General features: G+C 39.1%; 2 protein-coding genes across 3 annotated transcripts in view; both read left to right on the top strand.

Annotated features, from left to right (window-relative positions):
* Nucleotides 1-12,987, top strand: part of LOC145497880 (dynein axonemal heavy chain 12-like) — a 97,812-nt gene extending 84,825 nt beyond the window's left edge. The window contains exons 80-92 of the mRNA XM_081477740.1: nt 555-692; nt 771-868; nt 3,212-3,347; nt 3,417-3,500; nt 3,757-3,861; nt 4,114-4,217; nt 4,306-4,417; nt 5,730-5,822; nt 5,954-6,013; nt 6,098-6,175; nt 10,039-10,130; nt 10,219-10,286; nt 10,817-12,987. Of these exons, the coding sequence (XP_081333866.1) occupies nt 555-692; nt 771-868; nt 3,212-3,347; nt 3,417-3,500; nt 3,757-3,861; nt 4,114-4,217; nt 4,306-4,417; nt 5,730-5,822; nt 5,954-6,013; nt 6,098-6,175; nt 10,039-10,130; nt 10,219-10,286; nt 10,817-11,007 (1,359 nt within the window). The 3' untranslated portion in view covers nt 11,008-12,987. The remainder of the gene's footprint in view (nt 1-554; nt 693-770; nt 869-3,211; nt 3,348-3,416; nt 3,501-3,756; nt 3,862-4,113; nt 4,218-4,305; nt 4,418-5,729; nt 5,823-5,953; nt 6,014-6,097; nt 6,176-10,038; nt 10,131-10,218; nt 10,287-10,816) is intronic.
* Nucleotides 12,988-15,065: 2,078 nt separating this feature from the next.
* LOC145497922 (phosphopentomutase-like) overlaps nt 15,066-26,881 on the top strand; it is a 102,204-nt gene continuing 90,388 nt past the window's right edge. Inside the window, exons 1-2 of one of the 2 annotated variants that reach the window (XM_081477799.1) lie at nt 15,066-16,090; nt 17,927-18,026. In XM_081477799.1, the coding sequence (XP_081333925.1) occupies nt 15,974-16,090; nt 17,927-18,026 (217 nt within the window). In that variant the 5' untranslated portion in view covers nt 15,066-15,973. The remainder of the gene's footprint in view (nt 16,091-17,926; nt 18,027-26,881) is intronic. The other variant, XR_014050746.1, reaches the window with a different exon arrangement.

Here is a 26,881-nt window from a genome sequence, read left to right as displayed (position 1 = left end):
TCTGTGATAGATAGTGAGTAGCGTAGTAGCGTAGTAGTGTGTCCTACGGCCGCCTCTTGGCGTTTTCGAAGTGTCTGTGAAGAGGATTTAGATTATGTTTTGAACGACTAGTAGATTCATACTAAAACAATTAGATTATTCGCTCTCGACTTCTATGCGTGATAGTTGACTCGAGCTCGGGCTGCGCCCTCGTCAACTATCGCGTCGCGCGGTGGAAATCTCGAGCTCGTAATCTAATTGCTTAATAGAAACACGATTTTTAACCAATCAGCGCCCGTATTTTCTTAGGACTGTTTCCTAATATAAGATATGACGGCAAGTTGGCAGTGCAGGCCGTATGCCATACCTTTCTAAGATGCAAAAGTCCACATTTATGAAATGAAAAATTAATCATATAAGAATTGACAGTAGTAGGAACATGCATGTAACATTTTTTATCCTCAATTCAAATCTCTGGTATGTGTTTATAATTGTTCTCATTAGAACAGAAGATAAGGGATAGTTAGTATTTCATGGGTTCATTGTATTGCTGTTACATGATATTCTGTTTGCAGATTTGGGAGAAGCTGTTGTTTGGCCTGTGTTTTTTCCACGCCCTGGTACAAGAGCGACGAAAGTTTGGCCCACTGGGTTGGAATATACCGTACGGCTTTAACGAATCCGACTTAAGAATCAGCGTCAGGCAGCTACAGGTTAGTAAGAACAGTCTTACTGAAGCGGAAAACGTTCGAGTTTCACTTATTGTTTTATTGTCGAACTACACATCGTAGATGTTCATCAACGAGTACGAGGAGATTCCGTTTGATGCTGTGACGTACCTTACAGGGGAATGTAACTATGGAGGCAGAGTTACTGATGACAATGACAGGTTTGTCTTACATCTCTTCCTACTTATGGAAGCTTAGTTTTTCTTCTTATACTCACGAGGTATATCGCAGTAAGCTATTTCCGTGTTGGCCTTATCTCTGTTTAAAACCGAATCTTGCTGCACAGCCATTGTTATGGAAATGAACTTTCTTGCACGTTTATCAGCTTGCAAATCAAACTCATTTCCGTATGAAAGGTTCTGCACCAGGACTCGTTTTCAAAAAGAGGCAAAAAGCAACTCGGAAATGCTTCTGTTTTCGTTACTTTCAACGTGTTTTTCATGCAAGGGAAGAACCGCGTGACTGATTTAGGTCAATGAAAACGTATTTGCACAACAACAACCAATAGTTTACTTGCTCTGTATTGTTGACGAGAGTCGAGATTTCGAATTTGACATGGGATTTAACTAAGATCACAAAATCTCTGAGACAATTTAGGCTAAACGTATCCATATCCGGACGAAACCAGTTTGTACTTGTTGTGCCACATAAAAAACAGTCGTGTGGCGGTTTTAGTAACATCTCTCAGTTTATACTAAAGTGCCAGTGTCACAAGAAACCTTCATTGGTTATAACAGAGTGCTGTAAGGACGGTGCCTACTTTTGTTAGTGCGCACACGTTCTGCGCATTACGCAAGGCATGGTTTAAGCATGGTTGACATGACGCAATTAACTACGCTACCAAGTACACGACTAAATTGAAAGCAAAATTTTCCTACTGTGACCAAACCAAGTTTAATGAACCTGTACTTAAACCAGGAACACCAGAACAGCAGCATATCGCTAACCACTAACTGTTAACGTCTTCCAGCTGAAAAACTAGCTGTTATCTGTCGAAAATTATACTGAAATCCAACTGTAAACATGTACCTGCAGATGGCGTAGTGTGCGCGCAAAACAAGTGCGAGATACGCGAATGTTTTATTTACTGGGTAGGTGACAGGAAAAAATGTAACGGGCACCGTAAAAAGTTTAAAAAAGGATCAATAACTTTAAAAAACGCGTGGTAACCCCTGTATTTTATGTTATCAAGTGGGTGGCAAGCCTATTCAGCACGTGATTAGTTTCTGGTTGTGGGCAAAAGATATTTAGACTGTATTTAAGCTGAAACAGAGGAAGGCTGTCAGAGACGCTAAAAGTGCTGTTGCAGCGATTTTGTTATTAAAAACATACCAAAACTGGTTTTTATGTTACCATTTACCATGTAGTTTTCAGATGTTTATAAATGTGTTTGCTTTTCTGCATGTAAAGGCAAATATCCTCTCCTTCTTTTTTCAGAAAAATGCTGATGTCAGCATTTTTGTTGAGAGGCTAATTACCTCAGAAAAATGCTTGGCTACTCTCTTTTTTCTTTGTGGATTCCGATAGACCTTGCAAAGATCTACTTTTTCCGCAAGGTCCTAACCTGGCGCAAAAACCTTTGTATTTAGTAGGCACCCTCCTTAAGAGTACCATGCAAAAAATACTCTCAGCTGTTTTTGGTTTGTGTGTAGCTTTTGATCTTTGTTGACGCAGTCACGTACCATCCGTGACGCCATTCTGTGCGCGCAACCTAAAAATAAAACTTGGTTAAAGCCAGTTTCTCCTCAATGTGGAACTTTGATATAAAACAGATAACAAGTATTCCGTATGTTATGTTCTGTTATAAAGCATTTAAGGAAGTAACGAGAGCACGAAAATAATAGAATGAAACACGCAGACATGTAAGTAAGTAACTTTATTTACGTGTCAACACATCTAGCGCGATAGGCGCTAACTGGGGACAAGATAAGATAAGAACTTTATTAGTGTGTCGAAGTCGCTAGACGCATTACAGCGGGCTCCGTTGGCCTGAAGGGCCGCCAAGCGGAGCACCCTAACTACAGAAACAGAACCACATGCATGCATTGAAATAGAAAACCATTGAACTGTTTTCTCATGGAGTGAATGGTTTGAATCCAGGAGTATCAGTAGTTCGTATAGTGTGATCGTCCGGGTGACGGGCGTTCTGAAAAGAACTGTTGTTGGTGACTGACGTTTCGACAACCCGAGCAGAAGTCATCTTTAGAGTCAAGAAGTGACTCTGAAGATGACTTCCGCTCACACTAATAAAGTTCTTATCTTATCTTATCTTATCTTATCTTGTCCCCAGTTAGCGCCTATCGCGCTAGATGTGTTGACACGTAAATAAAGTTACTTACTTACATGTCTGCGTGTTTCATTCTATTCCCGCTTTTGTCTCGTCACTTCTTGCGTACTTTAGAACAGAACAAAGTAGAATCAAACATTTTTCATTTGTTATTTAAATAACGGTTTATTTTTAAGGTTTCAACCCTTTTGATTTTTGTACTTGTTTTTGACTTCAGACGCTGTCTAATGAGTATCTTGGCAGACTTCTACACTCCAGACATCGTCCAAGATCCTAAGTACAAGTTCTCACAGAGTGGTACTTACTACGCTCCTCCAAAGGGTGAATACGATCAATACGTGGAATTTATCAAGGTAAATTGACGGACCTGAGTGGTTTGTGCACCAGCTCTCCACTTCCTAAACTGGGTTTTTGCCTTACAGGAGCTTCCCTTGTCTCAGACGCCCGAGGTGTTTGGCATGCATGATAATGTGGATATTTCCAAAGAGCTCCAGGAAACTAAACAGGTTTGCACTTGTGTTCAGTAATAGGTATAAGTTCGAATTGTTCCTTCTTACGCTTGGTTTATTGTCACCAGAGTAAAGCAGAGTATTGGACTCGATGCCAATATAGCCATATCAGTTCTTGAGTCAAATGAATTGTAAGGGTGTAATGGCCTTATGCGTGATTGTGTCAGATGTTGAAATTCACCTCTAATCTCCTTTTATACGAACTTAACAGCCAGCATTTGAGCTCTTACGATGCTTGCTTTTATTTTGGTAGTTATTTGACTCCGTACTACTGACACAGTCTCAAAGTGGCGGAGGAGGGGCTGGAAAGAAGTCAGATGACACTCTGTTGGAGATTGCTAAGGACATCTTGTCTAAAGTAAGTACTACAAACAGTGCGGTGAGGACACATTAAGTAACTACTCAAAAAAATTTGTCAAGAATAAAGAAAAAACTAACAATTTGAGATCGGACTTGTTGTCAAAGTATAACAACTTAGCGCTGCTAACAGGCTATGCTGAATTCTTCATTAGTTCGTCCGTCGGTCGGACTGGAAAGAGTTTTGCTTGTTTTTATTCAAAATTATATGCTCACCCTGGAGAGTAAAAAACTGTCTTTTTTTCAATTCTAGCTTCCAAAGAACTATGACTTGGAAGTGGCTCTGCAGAAATACCCTGTGAAATATGAGGAGAGTATGAACACTGTGCTGGTGCAAGAGATGGAGAGATTTAACAAGTAAGTTCACTCGTTTGAGTTAGCCAAGAGCCTGGACCAAATCATGTCATTACGTTCATACATTTTGTTTTGTTGGTTTCTTTCTCAGGTTGATGTCAATAATCAGAACAAGTTTACAGAATCTCCAGAAAGCTATCAAAGGTTTGGTGGTCATGTCCTCTGACCTGGAGGCGTTGGCCGGCAGCTTGCTGGTGGGAAAAGTAAGTCATAATTTGTCTTCTCTTGTGTATAGGGCAGCTTTAATAAAACCAGAACCAAAGTAATCACTCTGGCCAATCACAAAGGACGCAGACAATCCATTAAACCAATCAGAAATTCTAGCAGATACGTGTAGCTGATGCGAAGCCCACTAAAACGCGTGCGAGCGAGCCGCGATTGCCTTTTACTTTACCTCTGATTGGATAGGAAAGTGGCGTGAGCTTTTTTTAGTAGCATAACAGCTATTATTAAAAACTGGATCATTGGATAATGCAGTTCGAGAGTTTTCATTGGCTTTGCCATCGTGGGTTATGAGCCATTATACCATGCTGTGCAAATATGGTAAGCGTACGTCATCAGGCCACGCCCACTGTCATGTGACTAATACTGAAAAACCGCAAAGGCTCCCAGGCAAATTACTTTATCGGGATTTTTTTCATTCATTTAATATTTTAGTTTAAATCCTCATTACGCTATGCATAGATTTTGTTTCATTTCTAAAAGGTCAGATTTTGAGAGAATTTCAAAATATTAAAAAATTCGTAATTTTCTGAAAAAAGCATGATTTCGAAAAAGGAATGCATAGCTATGTTTTCAACGTTGGTTTTAATCGAAATCCGTCAAAAAAGGCTGGAGTTAATGAAAAACCACGTTTCCTTTAGCATTTGAAGAAACCGGAATTGCACTCGATATATATTGGAAGTTACCCTATCAGCGCGTGCGCAATTTACACTACCAGTGCACTTCGGCAAGATCAAACAAAGCCACACGGAGTTAGTTTTTCTCTTTCTATTGCTCTTGTTTTTCTGTCTTTCTCTTATTTTGTCTTTGCTTGCTTTTTTTTTTACTTTGCATTTTGTGAAACACAAAGAAAAACATCTAAAATGTAAGCGAATTTGGAAGTTATTGACTTGTTTTTATTTTCCGCGCTCAGGCTGACGTAAGTAACCGGAAGTGAAAATTCACCTCCTTAGCAACGCTAATGGGCCCTTACGAAAACAATTATTTCACTAGCGCTAGTTGGATATGAGGTGATTATAGCCAACTCAAATCCAACACGCGCTCGTGGAATAATTGTTAATTATACCATGCCCACCAAAAACGGTTTGTTAAATCGCCCTCCGCCTCTGGTGTTTTATTCACTTGATAAAATTAGTAAGTTCTACGTCTATTTCGTGGTTGTTTTTAATAAATCGGTTATTCCTCTGTGGCTTGTTGGATGTGAGATAATCCAAACCAATCCACCGTCTCATATCCAACGCGCGCTCGTGGAATGCTTGTTAATGATATTTTTGTGTGCATGGTTGGCTGCAGGTGCCCGAGATGTGGATGAAGAGATCATATCCTTCTCTCAAACCTCTTGGTAGCTACATCAATGACTTTCTGGCCAGACTCAAGTTTTTGCAGGTAAGGTTCCTCACAATCAAATGTCCTCAAAACAAAAGCAAACATTAGAAATGATATAACTATATTTCTTTACCACACTTCAAGAACAAATGTTTATGAAGTTTCTGTTTTCAATTACTTTCCTTGTTTAGGATTGGTTCGACAGGGGAAAGCCAGTGGTGTTCTGGATTTCAGGGTTCTTCTTTACGCAGGTAGGTGGAGTGTCTGCTTTCTTGCGTTATCCTGATGAACGAGGCGTTGATATATTAACAGTAAATACTTCTTACCTTTTCCAGGCTTTCTTAACTGGTGCTAAACAGAACTATGCCAGGAAATACACCATACCTATCGATCTACTGGGCTTTGAGTTCGAGGTGAGTCAATTCTATATATAAATAATAGAAAAATGATAATGATATTATTATTATTTTTAGGTTAAATTATAATTTGTCTTATAGTTAATAATTTGTATGACATTGAGTGTTTGCGAGAATTGAGCAGCATGGCCGTTTTTAGTGCAGAGTGCACTATTGGGATGGTTTAGGGGGCTGCTGTTCGCTAAGGCAATCACGCGATAACACAATGAGGTGTAAACTTTAATGTTTGTTTAATTAATTAATTTCAATTAACCAATTATTCTTGCGGGAAGGGGGGCTGGGTGGAGTAGGTACCCGTGTGCACTACGCAAAACGTGTCATTCCTGCGTTGCATGTTTGACAGTCTGACAAAACTATATATGTTTTCGCAAATCTCTTGCTGTCCTTGTGGTGCTACTCCCTTAAGAACAAAAGCAATTTGCTCGAAACGCATGCGCAGATTAGTTATCGTCCGTATCGACTATCTGTTGAGTGAAAAATACATTTTATACGGGATTACACACGGATGTTGAGTGTTTTTCCTTATGGTAGACCACAACATGTAAGACGCATATGTTCTTCAAAGAACGCTACTGTGCCTGCTTATCTTCTGGAATCACCCCTAGCTCGATTCAAGAAATTTCGTCTGCTGTTTTAGGACTATTGTGCGTTTGCCAGGGTTCAAAGAAAGAATGAAAACATATCGCTTCTGCTCAGCAGCTTCCTCATTTTCCCTTCTATGAGAGAAAACAAAAAGTTCATATTCAGCCGAAATTTTCCTGCGTAATGTACATATAAAACTAGTAAAGACACTTTACTGAAACCGCTAGTTGATTTCATCAGTCTTCGAGGTGACTCGCTCACCGATGTAGGATATAATTTCGGTCAAGTAGCGATCTCTGCCTTCAGTTTTTCTCGTTGAAACGCTCCTCAGTTGTATTAAGCGATAGCATTGTGTATTAGGTTGAGGTGGTTTTATTGTTAACACCAAAGGTAGCAACAGAATAAGAACGTACTATTCCCTGATTCGACGTGACTATTTGATAATTAGATTAGTTCTTGTTTATCGGTGAAATGAAAATTTGTGTTTTGAATAAAACAAAATCGTTCCTATTCGATTTTTCATCAGCTTTTTAACTTTATTCCATTTATCTCTGGCAGTGAGTAAAAAAATGCGCATATTTCTTATATTTTCGAGGAAACAAGGGTATCATATTGCATACCTAGGCAAGGAAAACAAAAGTATCAAGTTACAAACGAAGGCGTGAAAAGTAAAATTGTCACGTTTGCCACTTCTGCGTATTATTGAATTTAAAATGATCGAAACGCAACATAAAACACCACAGTACAATTCATTTTTTGGCCTTGAAAGAAAATACAAACATGAAACATGCACGCTGCTAAGATTATGTCTTATCAAGTTTTTGTCCGCTCATATTCTGCAAAGGGGAAAAGGTCTAGTTGACTACCAAGGAAGCAAACGGCAAGGGTGAGGACCTGTATGACTACTGTATCAGAGCCGTAAATTGCATTCTGCACTATCTGAGATTGTTTCACTAGTTTCTTCAATGCAGATTGCTGTAAACGTAGTTCAATTGACCTATGTTTAGTAGCAATTTTGAGAGTTTGTCGGAATTTGAAGAACACACTTTTATATCGAGCTTTCGTCCGAGTTTTTAGATGATTCCTTGTGTTTCATTCAGTTACCTTTGTAGCCGTTGGTATTTAGAATCGAGCAGGAAAAAAAAACCCGTCTCTCTAAATCCTAAATCCACATCTTATCCAAGTCAAATATCGTCATGACTGCTTAGTAATCTCCGTTAGTGTCTAGATCCAATTTTGTAATTTGTGAAGCCTAGGCACTGACTTTGCTGTTTAGCGAGTTGAAATCTTTCCAGTATCTAACTTCGTACAACGTAACGAGTTCAAGTTTATGCCAACCCGTCCAAGCTTTGAGGTACGATTAATCGTTAAAGCACTTCGGCAAACTTCATTTAGACAGCAACATAGACAGCAGCTACAATCTTGAACAGAGTAAAATAAGAAATAAAACCATCCCTTCCCCCGAATCAATGATGAACTGACGCTAAACCCGAAGCGCGCCATTTTTCCCATCATTGAAATAGGGGGAGGGAGAGGTGGATTGTAGGTGAGATCATGCCTTTCTCCGCTCCAACAATACCTTTGCGCGGAGACTGGGAAAGAGTGAGAACACGGAAATGCCGAAGGAAAAAGGAATGCAATTCCATTTTGTGACGTGCAGATAATTCTCTGTGCATTACTTTTAAATTGTAAACTTTGACATTCGACAAACAGGTTCATTAACCGCGCGGCCATGGGCCGAGCGCGGTTCATGTTCTACCCTTGGTTTATTTTTTTTTTATATTTTTTTTGTCGGAGACCAGACGCAGATCTCCACTCGGCCAACTTTGAATTACGCAATCTGTAATGTTTACTCGCCAAACCTTGTTTCTTCAGGGTCAACAAAAATCTCAGATTACAAAATCACGCCGAACCGACACGTTGCAAAAAAAATCTCTTCAAAACCCTGACATCGAAGCGATATATCACTTTAGCGTTAATAGCTACCACACATCGCAGAAGGTAAATCTACTCCTTAACAATCCAGCTTTATCGTGTTAAAATTTCAGCGAAATCGAACAAAACCAGAATTAATTACAATTTTTTGTGACCTCACTCCCCAGACTTGACCTAACAAAGGAAGCCACGGTCGCCCATAGCAACCGAAAAGCGTGAAAATAACCAAGCCGACGTTTCGGCCAAAGAACTCCAGAATTATCGCCTGAGAGCTTAAACTTGAATGGGAACATCTTTTTCGAACTTTTTTCAACTGATTTAGACGAAAGACTGGCCTCGGCGGGCTACAAAAAAGACCAAGAGAAAAAACAGAACAAGACAGCAGAACAAACCGATAATATTTCATCGCGTGGCTTTCGGCACGAAAAGGAAAATACAGCTTACTTCTGGATAAATTCAGCCTTAGAAGCCAGCAACTGGTCCCAAATTACTTTCTGTATCCTTACAAATGTCCTGATTTCCATCTCCGAAAGATTTTGCCCCAATTTTGAGCAAATAAACATTTCGCCGCGACGACCGCCATTACGGTGGCTTGCATACTAAATTAGCTAACTTAACAAAATTCTCCCGAGGGGGGGATATGACAAATTTGGTGAGAATCAAAAGTAACGCCAATTTTCTGTCACGTTTTCAATCTGTGGTCACTGGAGTGACCAAAATCGATACATCGGTCGGGATAGGGTTTTTTTATATGACTTGTGTGACTACTTTGCTAGCCCTTTACTCGTGGAAAACACCAATTAAATTTAATAATGACTTTTAAGAAAGAAAGTTGTTGTTAATAGTGTTATTATTGTGTCGTTCATATCGTTCATGCCCATACATATCCCGAAGAAAGTTCTAGATTAAGACCATTACGTCATCGGAGATTTGTCAACGGCTACCACTGGTGGTGCAATAATACAGTTTGTGTTGATCAAGTGATGTGATGTCTACAGTAAGAAAAGAATCGTCAATGACTGCTTTGGAATGTGCACTGCGTTCCGACGGTAGTGCTAAGCGAACTGTTAAATTTTTAAAGCGCGGTTATAAGATCTAACAGATCTTCTTGTTTCCTATGAATGGTGATTGTTTTAGCGGCTCCCAGTAGAAGAAGTCATAAAACAACAGACATAGTGTTTCCACACTTACTGTGCTGACTTCATATAAACTGCTTTAATTTACTGGAACTACAACTGGAAAAACAAAATCCAGTTATGCTAGGAAGTAAAAGAAATTGGGCAAACTAACTTTGTTGCGTTTTGGGCAGCGTTTTCACGTATTAACTGTTCCTTGCCTTTTAGGTTCTGTCTGGGGACTCAGCAGACAAGCCGCCAAAAGACGGTGTCTATGTACACGGTTTGTTTTTGGAAGGCGCTCGCTGGGATCGTAAGAGGTCAGTAGTGACATCTTGAGGGATTTGTTCTTCAGTTATTGTAGTGACGCATTAAGCTTAAAAGATAATGTTACTGGGCCTTTTTCAGAGGTTTGATCGGCGAGTCGTTACCAAAGGTTCTTCATGACACGATGCCAGTCATCTGGGTGAAGCCAGGTAAGACAAATTAATGAGCACTTGGTACGCTTATCATTGAAAAAACAGAAAGATCCTTTGTTCAGAAAATAAAGGGACAAAATCCATGTATAATAATGTCATAAACGTCACAGAAATTGATAACATGAGAGAAAGCAGGTGTCGCAATTCGAAAGTGACAGGAGTGTTTTATATTAGTTTCATACATGAATTCTTTGCATAAATGGCGCCTAAATATAATTAACTGTCCTTCGTACATCCTTAGCCTCGTACTGATGTTTCCAGACGAAGGATTTTTCACATGAATGTGAGGCTTAGGATGTACAAGCATTGTTATTCAAGTATCGGGGCCAGTTGTGCAAAGGGTCTATGACTTTTGCTTCTTTCTGTGCTTTATGATATCGTTAACTTGTGGGAACAACGAAACCCGTTAATAACATTTTATACATTCTCTTTATGATAATGAACAGCGGGGAAGTCACTAAGTGAAAATGGAGACAGACCCTTAACAGCTTTCATTGAACATGATTGTTTTCTTTTCATTGCGGCAGGTAAAATTTCTGATTTTAAAGACAGCCAAGAGTACAAATGTCCAGTGTATAAAACAAGTGAGCGGCGAGGAACTCTTTCTACCACAGGCCACTCAACCAACTATGTGATGCCAGTTATGCTACCTACTGACAAGCTACAGAATCACTGGATCAAGCGAGGTGTCGCACTACTCTGCCAACTGGACGACTAAAGCTCATGTGAAATATATTTTAGTGCCCCGGCTGTTTGACGATCGGTCTTGATGATGTTGGACAGACAAAACCAGTTTTTGTAGTACAGTTTTAGTTTTAATTTCCAAGAGTTTGCGTTAAAACATTCGGTGTGTATGATACAAATAAGTTCATCTCAAACTTACAACAGAAGTAAAAAAAGGGTAGTATAAAACGCTCTTATATTTTAATGATGATTTCATGCACATGTACACATGCAGATTACTGAACAACGTTGTAAATATTATCTTTATACATGCGTGAATAAAGCTATTTGGTGTGAAGTTGGCTTACAGCACAGACCTGAGGCAGAGCGCAGTGAATTTTCTCTCTTCAAGGGCTAATACAGGACGAACCTTCACCCCGTGCCTAGAAACAAACTATAACAGTTGTATCCGAAATAAGTGAATAATTAATAACTTTAGAAAAAAATCAATTTATTGACAGTGCTAATTTAAAAACAGCGCGCATATCTTGAACATCCCCTTAATACTTGGCAAAATGGTATACCTCGAGAGCGTAGACTACGAGTAGTCCCTCTTCCTCTTAGTCCGTCGGTGCGTGAGGCGAAAGAAGACTGCTCCAGGATTTCGCGCGGCCATTTTTTTCTCGCGGTTTTTGAGTTTTTTTTTGTAAAAAAAATACGTCTTAGTCGGCGTGTCGGGTATGTTACGGGTCAATGGGTGAGTGAGTGAGAGATTTATGTATGTCACACCAATCAGATTGGATCTACTATAAACAGCCAATCAAATTTCTTGTTGTGAAGGTAAATAGTATGTGAGGAGATTTGATCCTGATACAGTTCAGAACGGCCATATTTTTTCTTCTATAAAAGAGGAGGAACTATTCATGTATTGGGCTTATTTCGACAACTTCTGAGGCGAGGATTTTGTGGGCGGGTTTGATAAACATTTGCAGTTGGATAATCAGTCAAAGAAACATAGTGTTTGGCATATAACTACGAGCATTCAATGAAGGGTGAGCTTTTCCCATTAGATAAGGTTTTCAATTAAATGAGTCTTAGCCACTCTGCTACTAGGTTTAAGATTTGAATGATAAGAACAATTGTATTTTAGGGGAGCGGAATGCACTACTGGGAATTTGATGAGGTTGCGACCAGGTTCAAATCGTTTGCACGTTGTATTGAAACCTAAATATTGATGCAGAGTTCGTAGTAAGTGTTCCGGGCGTGAAGTCAATGTCAGCATCCACTGACAAGTTTCACTGTGAAAAGCGAAGAGACTACAATTAATTTGGTCAACAGAACAAAAAGATATTATTCTCTGACGATTTTACAATTATAATGGTTCTTGTTTACCACTGGAATGGGAAGATACGTTTGAAGTGAAACTAAATCTTTTCTCTTCAATGTTATCAGGGTTTTCGCTTGTTTCCATTAATAGCCAGCACGAATTGCAGTAGGAGAAAAAGGAAATTGTTTTCGTTCATGATAACTTTAATGAGGTATATGAAGTCTTGGACGTTTTATTGTATTAAACACAAGGACTTTGGTAATTGAAAAATAAAGACTGACATGTATGTTGCTGGTTTGTGATTTTTAGTCCGGTTTGGAGCGGAGTGTGACATACCTTGGGTTGCGTTAGAGTGCATAATGTTCAGTGTAATGGTGGCTAGTTATGAACGAGATGAGTCTTGAGTTTTGAAGCAGTTCATGAGTTAGTAGCATGCAAATGGCACAAGATATTTTTATTGTTAGTTACAAAGGGTAACTTGATACGTTTGTTTTTCACAAGGAGTAAATTCAATTAGAGCTAACAAATCGTCACCACTTGTTCCCACGAGATATTTGCTATTTTTAGTTACAAATGGTAACTTGACACTTGTTTTTCACAAGGGAGTAAATTCAATTAGAGCTGACGAGTCGTCACCACTTGTTCCCATGAAATGTTTGAACAAACAAAACAAGATATTGCTATTTTTAGTTACAAATGGTAACTTAACACTTGTTTTGAGTTATTTTTTTCGTAAAAAAAATACCTCTTAGTCAAATGTTCAAATCAAATCAAATCAAATCGGCGCGTCGGGTATGTTATGGACGGGTCAATGGATGAGTGAGTGAGTGAGAGATGTGTGTATGTCACACCAATCAGATTGGACCTACTATAAACAGCCAATCAAATTTCTTGTTGCAAAGGTAAATGGTGTGTGAGAAGATTTGATCCCGACACAATTTAGAACGGCCATATTTATTCTTCTATAAAAGAGGAGGAATTATTCATATGTTGGGCTTACTTCGACATTTTCTGTGGGTTAGGCTGAGGATTTTAGTTACGAACGAGATGAGCCTTGAGGTTTGAAACAGTTCGTGAGTTCGTAGTATGAAAATGCAACGAGATATTTTTATTTTTAGTTACAAAGGTGACTTGCTACTTTTGTTTTTCACAAGGAGTACATTCAATTAGAGGTCACGAATCGTCGCTTCTAGTTCTTAGGACATGTTTTAGAGGAGACGAGACTATTTAGATTTGAAACAGTTCTAACGTTTACAATAGTAAGTGCAACTGACGATTGTTTTGTTCTTGTGGCGAGCAAGTATAACGAGATATTTTTATTTTTTTAGTTACAAAGGGTAATTTGACACTCTTGTTTTTCACAAGGGAGTAAATTCAATTAGAGCTGACGAATCGTCACCGCTTGTTCCCACAAGATGTTTGCCATCTTTAGTTACAAATGGTAACTTAACATTTTTGTTTTTTATATGGGAGTAAATTAAATTAGAGCTGACAAGTTATCGGCTATTGAGAAAGTAAATTAATCAACATGATACGAGCGTGGGACAAAGAAAAATTCTGAGTCCCCGACAGGAATCGAACCCATGACCTCCCCATGACACCGGGCGGGCGCTCTATCCACTGAACTACGAGAACTCATGGAGAGCAAGGCCATTTAACTGAGTTTATATATTACAGGTGTCCTGCATACTGCTAGGATCAACACTATCGAAGTCATCGTGAGTAGTGATAAGTTAATAAAGATGGTGAATTTTAAGCTCGGTAATGAAATGTGAAAGTGAATTAATCACTTTCTTTTTCTTTGTCCCACGCTCGTGCCATGTTGATTAATTCACTTTCACATTTCATTACCGAGCTTAAAATTCACCATCTTTTTTAACTTATCGGCTATTGTTCCCAGGATATTAAACAAAAAAAAGCCTTCATTTCTGGACGGTTTTTACGTCTCTGCAGTAGCAGTTTATTTTTATTAGATGTGCATTTTATGGCATTCTTTTCAGTCCGATATTTTTAAAGGTAAAAAGTATCAAAACTGCTCAAATGTTCTTTGAAGACTGCGTGGCACCAAGTTAAAGTGCAATTTAATTAAATCAGACTTTCAATGTGTCTGAGAGGTTTTTTCTCTTTCTTTAAATTTTCAGTGAAGTAGTGTTGTTGTGTTGTGTTGTGTAAAAAGGGTAAACTTGCGACTCATATAAAATGCGAAATGGTCTCTTAACTTGAGTATATTTGAGCAAAAATTCCTCTTGGGGGTTGGAAGGGCTATGTGATCGGTGAGTGAGGGAGTTATGCATGTGCACGTGTCACACCAATCACAGTGTGGGTTTTATCAAAGAAAGAATCCAAGAAAAAAAATAAGATGGTATCTACATTAATCTGGAGACGTGTCAGATTACTGTAGTTTGTTCAGTCAAACATCTTATGGCTTACTATTTAGCTATCGTACCATTACCGATGTAACATTGTATGTACATCATAAATTCCCAGTTTCTTTCTTGCTGTAAACCGCAACCAAAATAACTTGGGGAACTAACCAAATCATTACTGTAAACAGCTCCATGAATGCTGTTATCTCCGAGACTTCACACACACGCAAAAAATAACTCTTGCACGCCTTGCGTTCCTTTGTTTTTTCCGTCACGCTCGAAGGACTAAGCAAAAGAGGGACTACTCGTAGTCTAGAGAGAGCGTTGCATATCTATTTTATACCATGCCATAGAAAATACAGTGGTAACATAATCAATGCGACACACGCGCGGCGTCAAAGCACAAGTAAATTCCAAGCACTTTTTCCGTGTTAAGGGTTGAGAGAATTCAAGACAAAAAATGGGGAAGAGTGAATGACACAGTTTTCCATTCTAATAGCGGAGCTCCAGCGCCCGGAGGGCCGCCAAGCGGAGCCCCATACTCATATAGGAAAGAAAAGGAAATCCATGAGTTGATTTTCTCATGGTTATCATGGCTAGCGGTATTGCTCGTGGGCGCGTACGCACAACGACGACGGCGACGGCGGAGTTGCCCAACATGGCGGCCATACTCCAAATAATAGGTTGACAGAGACATGTAGCCTTGGTTTACCGTGTACTTCCTTGATATTGGACATCCATGTTGTGATCAATTGACACATGTCAAAGCAAGGTATCCGCTGACCATTATCACGTGACCATATCGCGGGCTCAAGTTTAAAGCTCCTTGAGGCCACCTGTTTTTTTTTAAGTTTACCGCTGACCAAGTGCTGGTTATCGATTGGATCGTGGGCTCATATTGGCTTAGCTTGTTGGAAACAGGGCAGGATTGTTCAGAAGCCGGTTTACGCTAACCCAGGATTAAAAGTTAATCGAATTATAACTTTTTCTTCTATACAAATGTTTTTTGCTGTTTTGTTTTGTGTATATGGTAATTATTAAAACTCAAAACAGAAGGCTAAACAATATACAGAAACCTCACCGCGAAGTTACAAAACTTAAATCAAAATTCTACCTTTTTCTGGGTTAGCTTAATCGGGCTTTGAACAACCCGGCCCAGGAGCTACGCTTTTAGGCTGGCCTAAATCTATATATTATCTGCGTCATATCTGCTTTGTCATAAATGAATTCTTCTAAGGCTGTGGGACACGCAATGTTATTTACACCACGGGTTAATCGCGGCACTAAAAATAATGCTGACAACAAATTAAGCAGGCTCGTTTCTCAAAATGGCGGACCACACCGGTGGAGACGGAGTAGTCGGTAGTAGCAGCAATTTGCAGACTATTAATTCGGGTGACAGTGAACTCGATGAAAAGATTGCAGAATGGCTGCGTTTAGACAAGGTAACATGTTCTTTTCCTAACACAAAATATGCATCCCCTTTGTGTTATTACAGAAAATATTCCTCTTACACATGTGACCGGGTATCCGACCACTTCAGTTCGCTAGAGAATTAAAATCTGCCAAAACTTGTCTAGAGACAATATTTTTACCTTGTAATATGACGGAAAAGGTCTATGTGCTAAGCTTCTTATTTGCTATACAATTTCATTTTCGCAAAGCTCTAGTTTATTTGCCTGGTATCCGTGAACCCCAGCATCGGACACGCTGAAAGTTTGAGTGTATTATGAACGTAATTTTGTGTAGCCAGCCAATGCAGCCAATGCATAAGCTCCTTTTACACGTCGAGAGTAGTTTGGCTTCGATTCTGGAAAATATATCAGCTTAGCTTGGAATCGAGCACCATAACACAAAGCAGCACGTTTACTATGAGAATTCAACATCCTTCCGGTTTCTGTCATCGATGCAAATGCAATCATGCGAAAAGGTCCGGGAAAAAATAATTTGCTAGTATTGTTATGTAAGGGAGAGTCTCTGTTTGAGCCAAGTGGACCATCACACATTGCCTTCTCTGATCTCTCTGGTTTTGACAGCATGAGGTGACTAGAAGGAGTATTCCTACTCCCACCTGGATCCCTAGTCCATCACTGGTTACCCCCAGCATGAAATTTGCTGGTACCCATTTATACACTTAGATGGAGAGAGGTGCTGTGAGAGTTCAGTGGCCTGTCCAAGAACACAGGGCAAAGAGCTTGAAACCAGACTGCTCAATCTGGAGTCCAGCATGACCCATGCAGTGTTGTCAGTGTTTTGTTTTAGAGAGGATTGTCATACATTTTAATCATTAATTTGTTAATGAAGTGAAATCTTAGTGAAGGTGTCTGACCCCATTTATGGGAGAATAGCTACAAAAAAGGAGCTTCTTTGCAATCAACTGGACATTCTCTTAGTACTTTTCCTTTCCTTCTTGTTTCCAACATCTTGGTTTCCCGCTGACCAGTTGGACACCTCTTTTCAAGCTAAAATGGCTTTTTCCAATGGCATTGTTGCAATGCCTTTGTACATTGATTGTTATTATCTGTTATTAGTCCGGTTAGCGTCATTAAAAACTGAACTTTTGTCACTTCTGAGTAAAGATTTTCCAACGATCATAGGTGATCATGTTGGGTGGTCGCTTACTGGAAACAGAAAACAAAAGAATGTCAAACTTCTGGCCTAAAAATTGGTCGCTATTGCTTAAGAAATTTGAGTGGTGGTTGCTTACGAGAGAGCTCTTGGAACAGTGTTTGACTTAGAAACAAAACGGTTATTTACAAAGTGGTCAATTATAGCAGGTGGTCGCTTACAAGAAGTGGGTGCTATGAGAGAGCTGACTGTAGTTTTGTTCAAGTTAATGAACTTATTGGGCTGACAACATGGTAAGGTAAAGTCTGTATATGAGCAAAGTGACCCATCAGGTTGGAGCTTATCCCGGTTTCTGTAGCATGAGACGACTAGCCAGAACATTTCTACTCCCCCCCTGGATGGGATGCTAGTCCATTGCAGGGTTACCCCCAACATTGAATTTGCCAGTACCCATTTCTACACCTGGGTGGAGAGAGACACTGTGACAGTGAGAATAAAGTGCCTTGCCCAAGAACACAACCCAGTGTCCTTAGCCAGGGCTTAAACCCAGATCACTTGATCTGGGATCAAACACACCAACCATGAGGCCACCATGCCTCCACAGGCTGACAACATGGAGCAAGTAAATTTAGCTTGTGGCTTTCTCTGATTACTATGGAAATCAGCTTTTAAATCCACTAATGAAAGTGATATGTACAAACTTTCTTTGTCAGCACCCGACCAGCATTGCAGAAGTACTGAAATTAATAAACAAGATGAAGTTTGATGAACTGAGACAAATGATGATGTCACCATTATCTTTTGGCACTGCAGGTAATAGAAACACCTTATTTGATGGTTTAACATATATTATTATACATTGAACTGACTATTTCTTTTCTGATTGGCCGAAATCGTACGGTGAATATTCGAAATCAGCACCTGTGACATCATCTAGCTGCAAATTATACAATAGTCATGTCAAGGACACTCAAAGTCACGGGTAATCATGTCATGTATGACCGTGCTGCATGATTTCTGAGGGTAATCATGTCAAGTTCGCATGCTTTGTGTTGCTTGTCGTCAGTGAAAAAGCAAAAACATGACTTCCATTTTTTTTTGCGTTCAGTGTATAATAAAACAATTATTAGATTTAGTTTTTGTGATATCCAGGCCCCAGTTGTTAAACATGAGGTTAGCGGTTATTCCACAATTGAATTTCTTTTCCTGGTATAACTAATTGGGGGATAAAATGGTGTTCTTGAAGACAGGTTTAATCTTCAATTAACTATCCTTCAATTGAATTCAGATTAAGCCGGTAAAACCGGTCTGTGGTGGGAGAAAATGGTGTAGCACTAGGGGAGGGAAGGGATAATTGACGGCTCCTACAATGTTGTTGATTAAGAGGAAAAAGAAAGCCCAATTTTTATATCTCAACTACATTTGCTTTCTATAAGAACCAATAAAAATGCTTAATAAATCAAAATTATAGTTGTGATAAAAAAATCTGTGCAAGATAAACTATGGGCAAAGCTCAGTGAATCATGCATCACATAGAAAATCATTGAGCTCTTGAAAACGCTTACCAGTCTAACTTTTAGCCTTACTTCTTTGTAATTTAAAAATTTAGAATAGCCTCTATTCGGATGGGCTGATAAAGTAAGCTTGGCTAGGGGAAAGTTCTAGAAAAGAAGAAAGCCATAAACTAAGAAAAGAAGCAAAAGCAGAGGTTGATTATCTTAATTCTGCCGAATGAGATAAACAACGTTTTTGAAGAACAAGCAAGGTCGACAGTAAACAAAACTTTAACAATATTTTGTCTATAATACTCGCATTTATCAAGCCAAAAAGCCTTTAATTCCACCACTGATCTTTCCTTTTACATTACAGCAGTTAGTAAGTGGAAATGTTGAAATTTCTAGTGATTTCTTGCTTCGCCCTCGTTGTGTAAAACATGCGGATCGCTGAACCGTGGTCCGTCTGTGTTGTGAAAAACTGCTTGACTACTTTTTCATCTGATTAGTGAGTTAATCCACCTCACTAGGTGTGTTAAATTTTAACCCTTAGTTAAATCCTTGGATAGTGCTAATCGCGCTTTGAGGAACAGAATTTAATCGAAAGATAAATTTCTTGCGTGGATTAGGACAATATATTTAATCGTGGGTTAGCGCTAATCGGCTTTCGAACAACTGGGGCCAGAATAATCAAGGTCTCAGTAAGGGTTACCAGCCTCAGCCTTTGGCTTCAGCTGATAACCCCTACCTCGACCTTGATTATTCTGGATATCACAAAATCCTCATCCAATAATTGTATAATACATGCAGCTATTTTGATAGTTGCATAGTATTTTCTTAGCCCTGAAGGGGCAAGGAAAAATACAAGCAACGAGAAAAGTGTCCACTTGCATTATATCTCAGTGGCATTTGATAGTAACATGTATATAAACATTTGGTACAAAAGCATTCTTGGATATTTATGTCTATGGACATAATCTGTTCAGAGAACAGTTTTCTGAGAGTGAAACTTGGGGAAAACTGCAAGCTTCGAGGAACAGCTAATGTCCAAGGACAAATGAAAGGCTGCGGGCAAGAACGTCCCCTGGATTTTTCGGCCATTTTTGAAAGTGCTCAAAAATAGCTGAATTTTGGCATGTGGGCTTCATTTCACCTGAGAAACATTGCTCTGAAGTTTTTTTTGCTGGGGTGCTCTTCATTCTTGAGAAATAACGCACATGTATGCAAAAAAGGCACACAGGTTGGAAAAACTGAGTGGTTTATTGCATATGCAAAATCTCGAAAACGAAGCAAACTTTAGCGCAAAAATTACGGGACATTGCTTAACATACCTGAACAAAACTGCACGCGAAATTTGGAGTGTTTTCAACAAAGTTCACTTTTGATTAAAATACCTAATGCTCTTTTCCCGCCGAGTCCTTCAAATAAGCGAAGCCGGGCCTTTGTTATGATAAACCGAGCTGATCCTTTGTAGCTTTATGTCACACACCGCCATAACTTTGAAATTCAAAATGCGCTGCTACCTCTTATGCCTGATGAGGACAACAACTTCAGTGGCTCTTCAGTTTTGGATTTAAGAATTTGATGACTTCACATGAAAAGGCTCTATAAATAGGGCTGACAGATTAACAAATTAACCCTTCTGTGCAACGTACGTGTCTCTATACATCTGCATGTCTGCTGATCCCAGAAGTTCAAAACACTACAAATCATGCCGATATAAAATAAAATCAACGCAACCAGGATCACAGGCCTATGTTACAATCAATCGCTATTTGTTGGCCATTATTAACCGCGCAGCCATGGGCCGAGCGCGGTTCATGGTTTACCCATGGTTTATTCTTTTATTTTGTTTTTTTAGTTTTGTCGGTGACCAGACCCAAACTTCTACTCGGCCAAATTTTGAATGACGCAACCTGTGATGTTTACTTGCCAAAAGCTGTTGAAACATTAAGGACAATGTTACAGATATTGTTTTCTTTACTTTGGGTGAAATAAATTTTCTTTTGGTTTGATCGAAGCGTCGGATTCGAAGGGAAATAATAAATACGCTAAAAAAAAGGTATTACGTCAGCCATGGAATGCACCGACATTGCAGCTTTCACTTTCGCTACGTGACAAATAAAATCATATTTACTTTGCAAGTTTATTTCTGCAGAAGCGACGGTCATTAAATTATTTACAATTTTTCGAGTATTTCTTGTGGTTTTAGGCGAATGAAGTAAATTCTTTGGCTGTGTCATCGCAGCGAGTTTGGTGATCAGAAGGAAAATTAAATATTCACAAGCCAAGCAAAGAACATGTCAGAACATGCAAGGATTATGTCATTGGTAGGGAAATAACCACCATACTAAAGATAGCCGTGGATAACAGAAGTCTTAAATTATGTGACTCATGTGACTACTTTTCAAGCCGTTTACTCGTGGAAAACACCAATGAAATTTAATCATGACTTTTAAGAAAGAAAGCAATTGTCAATGGTGTTGTTATCATAATGTTCATATCGTTCATATCGTTCATGCCTATACATATCCCGAAGAAAGTTCCAGATTAAGACCATTACGTCATCAGAGATTTCACAACGGCTATGACTGACGGTGCAATAATAGATTTTGTGTTGATCAAGTGATGTGATGTCTACAGTAACAAAAGAATCATCAAGGACTGCTTTGGAATGTGCACTGCGTTGTGACTGTAGTGGTAAGCAAACAGTTAAATTTTAAAAGCGTGGTCATAAGATCTAACAGATCTTCTTGTTTTGTTTAAATGAAAATGGAAAAACAATCCAATTACCAGCTCGAGAAACATCCACAGAATGTGATCACAATGCATGCTGGGAAGGGTCTTTACACCTCATGCGCAGGAAAACATGGCAGTCGATACAAGACAAATTTTATAGGTCTAAAATCAGTTCTCGCTTTCCAAACTTTGACGCTAGCAATGCTTGGCAAATGGGCCACAACTTACATGTACGAGAGGGTATTTTTCTTGGGCAAGAACTGCTCTTGGACTTTGCTGCCTGGCTCGATCTGACTTTGAATGCCGATAACACAATTATGTTATATCAGCTGCCTTCAAAGTTTCAGAACACATTTTGATTCTTTAAAATGTGCTGATGACTTACGGGTTTATCAAGGCTTTATGATGCCTCTCAACCACCAGGCAGGCATACAAGGTACTTTAAAACAGTGCTTAAGATATTACAGTGCAGCTCAGATATATGCGAACTACGCATACGCGTATCATATGGGCATATTTTGCGTATACGCGTATGTTGATACACGCACATATACGCGTATATACACGCACATATGCGCGTATATGCATGCGTATACGTCTCTTTGTTATGCATTCCCACAAGTTTCCTTATGTGAAGCAGTGTTTGTCAAACAAAGGACATTACATTTCTGGGTATGAAAAAGGCTTCAAAGCGAAATTTGCATGTTGTTAAAACGTCCTGCCAAAATTCACCAACACCAAATTCACCAACAAACTACCGTTTATTAACACTTGCTTGATCTTAAGCTACCAAAGATGGGAAGAAAATTGAAACAGTCGCTTGAACTCCCTATTTTAACACGTGAACTTAATGTTTTTACAAGTAAAGATCTGTGTTTCGGCACGTGTCGGCAAGTCGTTTGCGAAATGTTTGTCTGAATTAAGCGTTCTGAAGATCCTCGTCGAAAAAATGATATCTCCGGTTATATTTGACACATATCATTCATTCAAATGGTAAAATAATCTTTCCTTGATGAAAAAATTGTTTATTAAAGTTTCTACGGTGCGCCGCTCACGTTTAGTTATTTTTTCTTCAAGGAAAAGTTTTGTGTTTCGGCACGTGTCGGCAAGTCGTTTGGAAAGTGTTTATTGTCTGAACCATTCTGAAGATCTTCGTTTAAAAACCGACATCTCCGGTTTTATTTGACACAAATCGTTCATTCAAACAGTAAAATACTTTTTCTTTAGCTAAACAATTGTTTATCAAAGTTTCTATGGCACACTGCTCGCGTTTAGTTATTTTTTTCTTCAAGGAAAAGTTCTGTGTTTAGGCATGTGTCGGCAAGTCGCTTGTGAGATGGTTATCGTTTGAAGCATTCCAAAGACCTTGCCGAAAAAATTATTTCTCCAGTTATATTTGACACAAATCGTTCATTCAAACGGTAAAATGCTCTTTCTTTAGGCAAATAATTGTTTATCAAAGTTTCACTGGCGCGTCGTTCACATTTAGTTTTTTTTTTCTTCGAGGAAAAGTTCTGTGTTTCGGCATGCATCGGCAAGTCGCTTGCGAGAATGTTTATTGTTTGAAGCGTTCTGAAGACCTTGTCGAGAAAATGATATCTCCGATTATATCTGACACAAACCATTGCGCCGCTCACATTTTGTTATTTTTAATTAATTATTTTTCTTCAAGGAAAAGTTCTGTGTTTCGGCACACATTTCCAAGTCGCGCGCTAGTGCTTGGACCGTGTTTACTTTGTGTTTGCTCCATGAAGATGGGATTGTTGAAGCCTGTAGGTTCTATTTGACAAAAAAAGCGGTCAATTTTTGATTTAACGGCAAAATACTCTCTCTTTTAATTATATTCAGTCAGTTAATTTTCTGTCAAGTGCCCAATTGCAAAATGTTAGTTTCAGCCAACATTTTGCTAATAAGTCTAGTCTGAAGGCATACGCGCATATACTGTATATGTGTATTCAAAATAAAGAAAACTCTTTCTCACTCTGTGGCAAGCTGTCAAGCCATTGAAAACAACAATGACCTGTTAAGAAAAGAAAAAGCAATACGTTAGCTCATACATACTAATCAGGCATAGGCATATATACTGTATACGCGTATATGCATATATGCATACGCGTATGTGCGTATATGCATACGCGTATGTGCATATCTGCATACGCGTATACGTGTATTGGGCTGACATGAATTACACGTATATTTTGGTTCGGATATATCTGAGCTGCACTGTAGTTGACAGAGCTCTAATGTGGTACATCTCTTTTTTGTTTGATGGTATTTTGTTTGATGCTCGATCGATTCACGTGTTGTGTTCACATCACAATAACTGATGTAAACAATCTGTTCCCAGATTTCCGCTCTACACACTATTTTCCTTTGACTTAAAGACAGCTAACATTCTGTGGAATACACTATAAACAGTCTGCCTGTTTGCTGTTCACCAAAATAATAAGAACGTTTCTTTTGTTTTTCGTTCAACAGAAGATCTCCAAAGGATGTTGCTTAGAAAACTGAGATTTTTTGCATACGTTATTTCTCGAGAACGAAGAGTACCCCAGCAAAAAAAACTTCAGAACAATGTTTCTCAGGTGAAACAAAGCCCACATGCCAAAATTCAGCTATTTTTGAGCACTTTCAAAATGGCCAAAAAATCTAGGGGACGTTCTTGCCTGTGGCCTTTCAAATATCCAAGCATATTTTGAAGTCAAATGGGGGCTATTGTGTTTATTAAGGACGTTCATGCTAATTGTTCCTGCGCATCCGTCCTGCGCATGCAGATTCACATGCCACATCATGCATCAAGCATGTGCTAAGTAATAAAATGAACAATGATAGGGCAGATGGCCATTGCTATACCTTTGCCTGGATTTAACAATCTTGGAGGTTCGGTGACCCCTATTTTTCTTTTGATGGATCATTTTCTCTACTGATTTTCTATGTTTAGCGAAAAAATGAAGAAAATCTATGGATTAGAACTTTGAATTTTTTGCAAAATGCACCATTGAATTCCGTTCATTTTAGCTCTTTGTTTATCTGTGCAGTGGTTTCTGATGCCCCTTGAAAGGTTAAGTTTTGTGAACACGTTAGCAACATTTGGAAATATTAACGCAACAGACTCACTTAAACAAGATATTACTAGAATAGTTTGTCTCCATTGATTTATCTTTGATATTTTAAGCTAAAAACCCTGGAGACCATGCTGATTTATGCACATCAATTTTTCAAAATCAGACTAGTTTTCCACACACTTTATCTCTGAAACTAAGTCCATGACCCCCATTTTTTTTTTTTTTTTTTTTACATTTCTGAAACAAGTAATTCATTATTTGTCCACAGTAGAAGTTTGAAGAAAATCTATGTAGTAGAACATTTTTCATTTTCATAGAGCATCCTTAAATTATTTTTCAGTTTCAGATGCATAGCATTATAATTTTTTATTGTTGTGCTACATGTCCCCACGGGGTACTCCCATACAGGTGTACAGGGGCTATGCAGAGCTACTGCTATGCCTTTTGTGTCACTGAAGAATCACTCCATAGATGCCTCGCTGGTACTGTTTCTTTAGAAGCAGTTTCTTTAGTTACCATGTTGACAGTAGTAGGATAGACAGTGCCAAATTACTTGGACATGCCTGCTTTTTTAATTTATTCAAAATGGCCACCAATAAAAGTGCGAGAAAATGTGACGTTACTGTGACATCACCAGGTGGCTCAGGCGGCCAGACTGGTGAGTGGCTGGCATGGGGGATACTCCCTCCTCCTTGCTGGGCTGACATCACGAAAGGGGGGATACCCCCTCTGGTGAGAATATAAAAAAGCTGATATAAGATTCCTGATAGGCTTTTTCTTATAATGCAAACAATGGAACAATGGGTCGATATTCTTGAAGCAATTGAAAATTTTAATCCTTATCGCAATTATGTTCGATCTCTGATCAGAAATATTTCAACAGAATTTCTGTGGCCTTGTTATTAGACACCTTCCCCTAAAATATATAGTGGATGCCTTTCCATAAAATATAATATAAAGATCACATGAGAAATGTCCCTTCACCTTTTATGGTTTCCTCCACCGAAATTCATATGCTTCGTAAGTGTTTTTCACTTAGGGAACAAATTGAAAGATTTCTCAGAAAAGATGGAAACGGAGTTAACTTGTGAGTAGAAGACACCGCTGGGGAAGAAGTCGCCTATCACAAGACAGTCTGGTTTGTCAAGCTCAACACACGAGGGGACAAATGGCTAGGACATTGATTTTTTAAAAAAATAAAGCGTTGTTATGGTTTGAAAACATACTTGGAGGCATTTATGAATAAAGGCCCTGTTTTTTTAAAAAACATTGTCGTGTGGTGTGTGTGAGTTCCCAGACAGGTATAAAAGCGCCTACCCAATGCAATTTTTCTTGATTTACACCAAAGACAGCGTTGAGGACACATTATGAATATCAAAGTGCAGGAACAGAAATTTTGCCAGTCGCTGGACCAGTTGATCCACAGCACCACCCAACTGATCAATACATTAGTGTCCAACGTGGTCAAGAGTTCGCCGCAGTTATACATGAAAACCAAGCTTCACTTGTTGAGTTGCATTGGTAGTTTATCCCAAGTGGTGGTGAAGTTGCAACAAACCTGGAATGAATTGACGTGTTACAAGAAAAAGGCCAGATTAGCATCAACTGAAGAGGAATCCGTTGTGTTTCTACCTAAAGAAAAAAAGAACAGTAGCAAGAGAGCGGCTCAGTCAGTCAGAACCTCCACCAAACGTGGCAGCCATGGCAGAACCAGCATCTATTCCAGTTATTTCTTTGGAAGAACGGATCCACGATCAAGCCCCTCTCCCATCATCACAGGCACTACATAAAGAAAACACTGTGTAAAAAAAACCAAGGATCCAAACATGCCTCCAGAAGGCATTTCACTCTTGGAAGGAACGTGCTTGAAAGCAGCAGCTGTGCAATTAGAGCCTGACATGTTGCACACCTTGGATTCGCTCTATGCCTTCTACCATTGTCAATGGTGGTGTTACAGTCACATGTACTGTCTTTTCAAGGTCCGCCAGGTTCTCCTCAATTGGGTGGCGTTACTAGTGGTGGCTGCTGGCGTGATTGCCAGTTCCATCTTCACCAATACCATCTCTCCAAACCCCAAGGCATATGAGAACGGGTACCTTCTGTTACCAGTGAATCCCACTTGTTAACTCCATCGAGTGGAAGTGTATGATGTTTATCAAGGAACACCCAGCATACTGAAAAATTTATAAAAGGAAGTGTGTTGTGAGACGTTTGGTCAGACCATACAGGTCACAATGGAGCACAATGAGAGGGACATTAGTGATGATGAACAGACAGTGGAAGAAGACGACACGATCAAGGTAACGAAGATGAAGAACCAGAGGATGAATCAGAGGACGAAGAAGATGACACACTAGAGGAAGAAGAAGAT

Source organism: Orbicella franksi, chromosome 9 (assembly GCF_964199315.1).
Source record: "Orbicella franksi chromosome 9, jaOrbFran1.1, whole genome shotgun sequence".
NCBI lineage: Eukaryota > Metazoa > Cnidaria > Anthozoa > Scleractinia > Merulinidae > Orbicella > Orbicella franksi.
The sequence above is the reverse complement of the archived record's forward strand: the minus strand, read 5'-3'. Positions and strand labels throughout refer to the sequence as shown.